At 40.2% G+C, this 10,315-nt stretch overlaps 1 protein-coding gene across 7 annotated transcripts in view; it reads right to left on the minus strand.

Moving 5' to 3' along the window:
• Positions 1 to 9,084, minus strand: part of LOC119735946 (anoctamin-4-like) — an 80,740-nt gene extending 71,656 nt beyond the window's left edge. For 4 of the 7 annotated variants that reach the window (XM_038209917.1, XM_038209913.1, XM_038209911.1 and 1 more), the window contains exon 1: positions 8,727 to 9,084. In XM_038209917.1, coding sequence (XP_038065845.1) covers positions 8,727 to 8,799 — 73 coding nt within the window. In that variant the 5' untranslated portion in view covers positions 8,800 to 9,084. The remainder of the gene's footprint in view (positions 1 to 8,726) is intronic. The other 3 variants (XM_038209910.1, XM_038209914.1, XM_038209915.1) reach the window with 1 other exon arrangement.
• Between the last annotated feature and the right edge of the window lie 1,231 nt (positions 9,085 to 10,315).

The raw sequence follows: 10,315 nt of genomic DNA on the forward strand, positions 1-10,315 counted from the left end.
GGTCATTCGTTTTCGTCTGAATTTGAGAATCGCTCTGAACACGCGTTTCATTTTCGCTACCACAGCATTCGATTCCATTTCAGGGGTTTCTTTTCCATTAACCGTCAATCACATTAGCTGTACCTGAAGTCAGTGTTAAAAAGGTGTGCTTGCCTGAATGATTTCACAGGTAACGTAATTGGCTGTCTGTTAGTCGAATGCACGGACAATGAAAAGGAAATTCAGGAAACTGAGTAAAAAATTAAAAAAACACTTCCCTTGTCAAAGTCAACCATTGTAACGTTGTACACGACTTCAGTTGGTTGCCTATCAATCTCGTTTATAAACCGTATCATGTGTTTTCAAAATGTGTAACTTACCCGTTTTTGATTCTAATGTGGATTCTAATGTCAATTCTGGCGGGAAAAATGGAAATCGTATTGAACATTACCGCGCGAACAATACGCGGCCTCTGACATTTCAAAAGTACATTGAAAGCGCTTACGTGCATTATGATTTGAAGGTCGCAATGGCAAAAAGCCACATGTAATTTCTATTCAAATTGAAACACCTGTAAAGATCTAGCAAGTTAGCAACCTAAAAATACTTTTCATAATAAATAGGCCGTGCAACCACATAATAGATCTACAACATGCCTTAAAACCTACAAGGACGGATAGGCCTAATAATAATCTCTGACGCGAAGTCCGTTTATCTTATGTTTATTTAAAGGTTTCAAGCAGGACGGTTATACAATTAATTTCTGGCGATTTGAACGGTAACCAGTGTTTCTAGTCTATAAGATGCAGGGAAGGGGATGCATTTACATGTAGGCGTTATCAAAACGCGAAATAATTTTTAAAGAAAATAGCAGCTTAGTATTATGTGGATTATTGGAACCTTTCGCAAATTGAAACTGCCGGTACGAGTTCTCAAGATCGTTTTCAATACATCCATGCAGTTCTAAAGATCGTTTGCAAAACAGCCATCATCTCGAATAGGTGTGTGCTCTAGTCATAGAGCAAGGTATCACAAGAACTGGCATGATTAGCAGACCTGCATTGGGTGTTAATGAATTAACATTGCAACCTCAAAGATGGCTGCCTAATGCAGTCGGTCTATATAACATGGTTCGTTAAAACTTACAGGCGATACAGGGTGAGTAAAAAAACAAACCGAAACACAAATGTTGGGACCATTGTTTAAGTGAAGTTCTGCATGCAGCACTTTCGAAATCTAGAATATGAAAGCCCAATTCATAAGCTTTCTTTCAGTACACGAATCATTCAAATCACTCATGTACTTTTCAAGTTACAGAATTTTAAACATAACCACCGTTTTTAAGGATCTGTCCACTATCAATAGACTTGACATTCGCTGCTATTGTTCTAGGTGAGAAATATCGATGTGTTATTTATTCGTTAAATGAAAAACAACTGCATGTGTGGGCCTACATTGTCATCCATTGACGGCATACTGCCTTTGTTATTAATTAACACATCGATACAATGAGTAAAAATAATTCGTCGTCAGGGAACGGCTGTTATTAATAACAGTGATGACCTCTCAGGAAATGGCAACGCTGTGATATTGCGAAATGTTATTCGGAATGCTTTTTTATTTCCCCGATTTTCCTGTTGCTCAGCCTTACGTTGTTTTTCTTGAAATATGAAATTAAAATGCTATCATATTTTATTTAAAGGGCAATTCCCGTAAATTCAGAGGTGTAACATGTCAGCAGTGTTGTAGTCGAGACCAGATAGTCCGAGACCGAGACCAAGACCGAGACCGCGGATAATAAATAACAATAATCTTAATAAACAACAAGACACTAATTACAGCTGAACAGTCTGTCCTTGAGATGTTGATGTTCATGGGGATGTGAAGGAAGTGATTGAAAATTAGGAATCACTTGTACCTGCTTAATTGTGTCATGCGAGTGCTCTTCGTGTTTGCTTCATGCCATAAATTACAACATGGCAACAGAATTTGTTATTGTCACAATCAATTAAAAAAATTGGAAACAACCTAATTTAAAGAAGGGGAAAACCTTATTTGATGAACTCCATATATTTTTGCCACTTTTTTAAAAATATTTTTTTCTTAAATATTGTTTAACTACTATAAAGTGTTAATCTGATGAAGAAACTCTAACTTAGGAGTACGACAATTTGTACTAGTTTTTGCAAAACTTGAACATGCTGAAACTTGACAAAAGTAAAAAGTTAAAGGTGGATGTTTCATCTGTTATAGGAACTCGGACCCTAAACTCCACAGCCACCCCTTGGTTTCAGCAATGACCACTTACGGATATTTAAATGCAACTTTAATTTTACATTGGACCTCCTTGTAAACCTGATTCGAAAAAAAATTGGAGCAAGAAAATATTGATTTATTTTTTAAAATTTCAGTCATGGAATATAGATTTGTACATGTAGACCAAAAAATTGAGAGATGGTAGCCAGATATGGATTGGTCTGCCCCCCCCCCCATCCCTCTTTGTGATTCTCCTTCCAACCCTGCATGTTTGTGTGTCCCCTACATGTTTGTTTCTTGTTCCTCTGTCATTTACCTCTGAAGAAGGCCTGGCTAAGGCTGAAATGTAATGCCACTTTATTTTTGTTTAATGTCAATAACGTTACATATACTATAGAAGATTGATGAACCATATGTGCCTGATCTATCTTCTGTTAATCTGCCCGCCGTCATCATCGCCATTAGCCTATTTGAGAATATGGCCGACACAATAGAAGGGGCTGTCACAAACTGAATGTGGTGGGCGAGATGTACTTTCAGGATTCATGGCTCAGTGCGCACGCCTCTCTGTGTTTTGTAACGTGCCAGCGTATTACCGTGCCAGCGTATTGCCCGCATCGGCTACTTTGCTGGGCGATTTACTTAAATATTTTAGTGATTAACAAGTACGACATATTGCCAATATATTAATCGTTTATTGTGATGGCCGTAAACAGCATAGCGATTAATGGAACACAATTCTTCTCGACTCATGCAAATGCAATTGACATTTAGGAAGGAGACGAGGCAGGCAATTAGACTCTATTTTTGTGTGACCATGGCAGTAGCTCAATTTGTGTTTATCACAGATGAAAAGATGAATACATGGCGAGTCAAAAAGAAAGTGACCGTATGATTAAAAAAAAATGGCACGCTCCATTTTGTAAAAAATATAATTGGGATAAAGAACATGTTATTGAGTAGTAACTGTGAAAATTTCACGTAATTTGCATACTCTACTCCCAAGTCGTGTCTATTTTAATAAAGAGATCACAAAATTCAGCTGTCCACCACTAATACCAATTTAACGGTCTACGAATTGATGAATATCCATTAATAAATATAATGAAAAAAAAAACGTTTTTCCGCCTCCACGAATAAAGAAAAAATTGAAAAGGAAAATAGAAAAAAATCACCAATATTTCTAGGGAAAAAGAGTTGAATCGTTCCCCATATTCAAAACACAAAATCTGACGGTAAAAATAATGTTTCAGTCTTGATTCATAAGATTTAAATCTCAGTTGTATTTGGAATCAATGAGGATGGCTATAAAGTGCTTGTTTCAACAGATCATCCCATAATAAAAAACGAGAAATAAGAAGAGGAGCAATGGCTATTGGACTATGCCTCACTCACTAGAAAGTGAAGAGAGACATGTCCATTAGTATCACACTGCAGTCACATTTGCCCTAAACTGATTCTTTACTTAACCCTAAAAGGGCCGGGGGCGGAATCCGCCCCCCTCACTTTTTGGCTGGTCTCGACTCGAGACCAGCCAAAATATCGAGACAAAAGGGGACCCAGACCGAGACCAAGACCGAGACCACAGCTCCCGAGACCGAGACCGAGACCGGCAAAAAGTGGTCTCGAGACCAAGACCGAGACCAAGACCGAGACCGGTCTCGAGACCTACAACACTGCATGTCAGACATTTTTATTAACGAGCCACTGTTGCAAAAATACATCAAATATTATGTGACATCTAATGAGAAGTTACAGACCACTGACTAAGGTACCGCCATCACCTTAACGACCTTTATACACCATGAGGTTGAATGACAATTTGGTTTGTGGAATAACCCTAAACTGAGGTTCAAGTTCTGTTTAAAAGAAAACTACATTGACACTGTGCATCGTGCCTTTACGAAGGGTTCGTTTCATATACAGTAAAATCTAAACATTAATGGATCAGTTCAAGTCAACGGAACCAAATGGTCTCCATGAATTAGGGCGTGGTTGATCATCAAAATGCAGGACGTCAAGTGTCCGCGCCTGTTTGAATTATGAACTATTATTATTATTTTTCAGCAAGGGGGGGGGGACTTTTTATTCAATTACCAAAGACTAGGAACCCTATGAGACATATAGGCCTGCGGCGGCTTTGAGCCGGTTACCAAATTTCCTAAAATCAGTTCTCAATGCGATGGGCGTACTTTTCAGTACATGTAGTTGTCACATTCCTTCTCTTAAATACCGAGATTCAATCACTGCATTTCTAATAAGTTGGGGACACCTTGCCCAACAGGGCGACAGGCAATCCAAAATACGGAAATGTGCTGGGAAAAAAAATTGTTCACCATCAACGACGTAGCTCAGGAAATATTGACGAAATCAACCGCAAGAGGGCGCTGTTGATAATAGCACTACACCACGAACGCACGAGTCACCTTAGCTGGCGAGGCTAGCCTTTAGTCAAGGGTAGGGGACTGACTTGAAAACATAAAGGCAAGTGCATAGAGCAAGTACCAACATTTGTTGGGCCATTTTTTTTGTCAGTGGTCTGGCAACTGACGGCTTCAAAACGCCAAAAGCATCTCACACATTCGGAAGAGGGCCGTTGTGTTTGGTTACATGCGATCAAGCCAAATGGTCTTTCATTTGTCGGGAATTTTCATTTGGAGATTCAGGCCAAAATAGGGCCACTTCATCACATCACTTCATTACATCTTTTGGTGTTCCGTCTTGAAGATGGTTCCAGCATGCGGTTTTCACAGCAGTTATGCTGAGATTGTGCTCTTTTCAAATCTGTAATGTAATAAAAACAAAATCCACCAGAGTCGACAAACGACTCATTTAGCTTGATCGCATCACATAATGAAGTTCCTTGTTCTGTGAAAGCCTGGAAATGCGATCGCAACTTTATATTCGTAAACGGTGACGCAATGAACGACGACGTCCATATCTGATTTCGTCTTTAGTGATTTTCATTGAATTACTGCAATCCTTGTCAATTAAGATCATCCTTGCGTCAAATGTTATCGATGAGCAACTTCGGGGTTTAACGGAATTTTATCGGAAAACCCTTAGACTGAACAGTGTCTTCCTGAAATGACATCACAACAACAGCGCCATCATTTGTCAAGGAATAGAAAGCATGGACAATTTGAAATGTTAAAAAAAAAGTTAACCAAAAATGGACGTCAAACAGTTTTCATACATTTAAGAGTAAAAATTGCACAAAATATGAGCCCAAGTAAAATTCATGTCATGGGCCCTTTGGCCGGTCTTTTAAGTTTTAGTCTATGACTTATTTTATCGCAAGCGTGTTTGGTGTCGGATATTGAGCAAGCAGCAGGTCGAGTTCAACTTCCCGAAGTCTTTCTTGACACATCCGCTAAATTTTGATTTTCAGAACCCTGTGAAAATATAGGTTTTCCCAGCCAATTTGCTAAAGTTAATGTTCATTCATTTCTGAAAATCGGTCATTCGTTTTCGTCTGAATTTGAGAATCGCTCTGAACACGCGTTTCATTTTCGCTACCAGAGCATTCGATTCCATTTCAGTTCAATCAAAAAAAGTGATTGAGCAGCACCTTTCGTCATAAAATGTCCATTCTCGATTCAGATTCGTTTACAAGGCCTCTTTTTTTTCGCTTTTAGAGGGCGATTTCCAACATTCACCATTTTATTTCACTTTGAGTTTAATGCCATCTGCACCAGATACAATTAACCGTCAATCACATTAGCTGTACCTGAAGTCAGTGTTAGAAAAGGTATGCTTGCCTAAATGATTGCACAGGTAACGTAATTGGCTGTCTGTTTCTCAAAGTCGAATGCACGGACAATGAAAAGGAAATTCAGAAAACTGAATACAAACAAAACCAACAAACTACCCTTGTCAAAGTCAACCATTGTAACGTTTTACACGACTTCAGTTGGTTGCCTATCAATCTCCTTTATAAACCGTATCATCTGTTTTCAAAATGTGTAACTTGCCCGTTTTGCTTAATACTGTACATGGATTCTAATGTGGATTCTAATGTCAATTCTGGCGGGAAAAATGGAAATCGTATTGAACATTACCGCGCGAACAATACGCGGCATCTGACATTTCAAAAGTACACTGAAAGCGCTTACGTGCATTATGATTTGAAGGTCGCAATGGCAAAAAGCCACATGTAATTTCTATTCAAATTGAAACACCTGTAAAGATATAGCACGTTAGCAACTTTAAAAATATTTTTCATAATAAATAGGCCGTGCAACCACATAATAGATCTACAACATGCCTTAAACCCTACAAGGACGCAGGCCTAAAAATAATCTCTGACGCGAAGTCCGTTTATCTTATGTTTATTTAAAGGTTTCAAGCAGGACGGTTATATAATTAATTTCTAGCGATTTGAACGGTAACCAGTGTTTCTAGTCTATAAGATGCAGGGAAGGGGATACATTTAGGCTCTATCAAAAAGCGAAATAATTTCAAAGGAAATAGCAGCTTAGTAGTATGTGGATCATTGGTACCTTTCGCAAATGGAAACATGCCGGTCCTTTTGTACGAGTTCTCAAGATCGTTTTCAATACATCCAGTTCTAAAGATCGTTTGCAAAACAGCCATCATCTCGAATAGGTGTGTGCTCTAGTCATAGAGCAAGGTATCACAAGAATGCGTATGATTAGCAGACCTGCATTGGGTGTTAATGAATTAACATTGCAACCTCAAAGATGGCTGCCTAATGCAGTCGGTCTAATATAACAAGGTTCGTTAAAACTTCCAGGCGATAAAGGTTTAGTAAAAAAAACCGAAACCCAAATGTTGGGACCATTGTTTCAGTGAAGTTCTGCATGTAGCACTTTCCAAAATCTAGGATATGAAAGCCCAATTCATAGGCTTTCTTTCAGTACACGAATCATTCAAATCACTCATGTACTTTTCAAGTTACAGAATTTTAAACATAACCACCGTTTTAAGGTTCTGTCCACGGATCACAAAAAAAGTTCAGTGTTCTTTCAGCAAATCGAAACCGAATCACGTAGGGATGTGTGTGAATTGTTTTCGCTTTGCTGAAAGAACTCACACCTTTTTTTGTGATCCTCGGACAGAACCTAAAAACGGTGGTTGTGTTTAAAATTCCGTAACTTGAAAAGTACATGAGTGATTGGAAAGACTCTTGTACTAAAAGAAAGATTATGAATTGGGCTTTCATGTCCTAGATTTTGAAAGTGCTACATTGAAGAACTTTAATAAAACAATAGTCCCGACATTTGGGTTTCGTTTTTTTGACTCACCTTGTATAATTTAAATAATGACGTGATAATTTGGTTTTGTATCGATGAAGAAAAATGCGTCCGCAACACGAACAGCTGATCAAACCTTTCTGAAAGAATGGCGACACGAGCGGAATTATTTACCGTCATGCATGCCCAGACGACAGACATGGGGGCAACAGGGACAGTTCGGCAGGTGATGGTTCACCTGTGACACGGGGATGATTTACACAATGTACATGTACATGTATTTTGTTTACAAAGAAAGGTCTAATAGTTTGGAACGCCATCACCGATTTAAATGCTTTCTGAGCATGACCTCTGCACAGTTGTTGGTAGTGTTTCACTCGCAGGCCTTACAGGTCACACACGCACATGTGTGGGCGGTGGCCGTTGTTTGGTGAAGGCATGGTCCGTGGTGAAGGCATGGGAGGAATGCAGCATCCAAATGCCACTTGTTGGGCGCGTACAAAGTCTTTGGGGAAATTTTTCTTCGACCTCGATTCATGTTTTCTTTCAATCTGCACTTTGTCTGACGATCATCGATCTCTGGCTCCATCTTTCACAATCCACAAATATAAGAATTGGTCACCAGTCTATGATCGATGTATATATTGATAATGGCATTAATTGGTGTATAAAACGTTCTATGACAAAATAAGGTCACCAATCTGCAGGCATTACTTGTCGATGGTCTCAGTTTATCGTTCACAATAAAAAAAAGGACTGTGGGTGCAATGTGGATGCAGCTGAAACGGTAGTTGCTGGACCAGTCGACCTTGACGCTGCATGAATACAATGCCTCACATGCATCATGCCCTCCTCGATACATGCAAGCAAGGAGTCTATAATTAAAATCGATATCTTCCTTGCAAGATGCAATGGGCTACATCAGACGTGTAATTATGATGGTTGCGACATCGACATGGAGTTATGATAGCTCCATGGTTGTGTGACAGCCATATTGGATCCCAGCCCTATACCCCCATAAAAATCTGCGCCAAATCATAGCACTTGTTCGATAGCATTTGGCAAATATTTGTATTGAAGATCAAGCGTGCGGGTATGCTACATGTACACACAGTACATGTACATGATGCATGCATACACGAGAATAATTATTTTACTGACAATCAGGACCACTCTAGTCAAATCTCTATGCAATTATGTACCTGTAGCCATGGAGGAATAAGAACAAAGCATGAGATAAACTGGCAAAATTGCCAGCTTTTCAATCATTCCTACCTGGGTTGGGCTGGGATCCCGATTCTGCGTTATCCCCGACTTTCTTGTAGCTCTGCCGGTCCGGTTTGGGCATGGCGACGGTATACAAACACTTCAGCTGCCGGGTGGCGACAAAAGCTGAAGCCTGTGGTGGTGTGCAGACAACCGTGTACTTGGTAAACAAGCTTGCAACTTGTGCCGCAAACACACACAGGTGTGTCTGTGGTGGAAATTGGCTTTCAGTCCCCGTATAATCTGCACAGAATAATCTGATAATCAGAAAGACCTTGCAGTTAGCTATCGATGGGCCTAAATAATGCAGTCGTGTGCAACGGGGTGTGACATCTGCAAAAGTGGAATGCGTGTAGTACGTGTGCGAGTCTACCAGCTCTAGTGTTTCTATTTTTTTGTCATCACATAATAATGCGGGCGTTAACTGGTTGACGTCTAGCATCACATACAGTGGCAGTGAAATTAACATTTCCTTAGGGGCGGGTCATGACCGAGTCTTGGAGGGGGGGGGGGGCGTTAGATGAGACGCCCTGTACTGTATAAATCCTTTGTATTACACCTTTACGGCCATCTTTGCCGTGTGTGGCCGATGCTTTTGTACCACTAGACACGCATCAATAGACGTTTGACATTCATTGCAACTGAATTAAAACATCTTATTCTACCTCCATGATTAAAATAACAAGGACCATGCCCCTCAAAGACAATGAGGTTGCTGAAGATGACTGAATTGTCAGAATCTACAGGTGCAAGACAGAGTGTCCTGACACCTTTTCGATCAACTTGAAGTGCCACCCTATACTGTCTTCCAAACTGACCAAACAGACCGACTGACTGACTGACCCAGTCAAAAGAATTTACAAAGCTGTCACATTTTGGGGTATCCCTCAGCCAACTTTAATTTGTCTAACCATTCTTCGGCAGTATGGAATGAACATGCGCCTATCAAATCCCCCCCCCCCCCCCCCGCTGCCCCAGGTCCGGGTTTGGTAACATTTTCATGGCCCCGGGTAGGGAATTTGGTCACCCAAAGTCAAAAACATTGTTACCATTGGCGTACTACATGGAAAGGCAATCACTAGTGCGCCCCGCGTAACGTCGGCGATTGTCACTTATTTTGCCCGAGGGTGGGGTGGGGATTTCGTCACTTCAAAAGTGACAATCTCCACGTCTTGGGTGGGGCAGCCCGGGGAGGGGTGGGGAAACAATTGATAGGCGCATTTATAATAGACTTTAAAAATGCAAAGTATTTCGCCACTTCTCGACGACTTTGCGCACAATGACCTGTTTATGGAGTAAAATGGTAACAAAAAAAGGTCATTCGCCTCGATCTTTTTTCGTAAAGTCTTCTTTGATTTTTTTCCCCAGCGGTCCTGTAGAGATATATGATTATTTTGTTACCCAACGGGAATATTTTTTAATCGTTTTCCCCCATCCAACGCACCAAATTCTGTAGCCTATTTGCTCATGCACCTTTTGAGATGGGGGATCCCAGACTAGACGCATTGTCAGATCGAGGAGACAAAAAGGGAACATAGTTGCTTTGCCCATCACATTGCCAATTGATATCTGATTACCGGTATTTCAAGAGTGATTTT

The sequence above is a fragment of the Patiria miniata genome, unplaced genomic scaffold, assembly GCF_015706575.1.
Source record: "Patiria miniata isolate m_02_andy unplaced genomic scaffold, ASM1570657v1 HiC_scaffold_29, whole genome shotgun sequence".
In the NCBI taxonomy this organism is placed as follows: Eukaryota; Metazoa; Echinodermata; class Asteroidea; order Valvatida; family Asterinidae; genus Patiria; species Patiria miniata.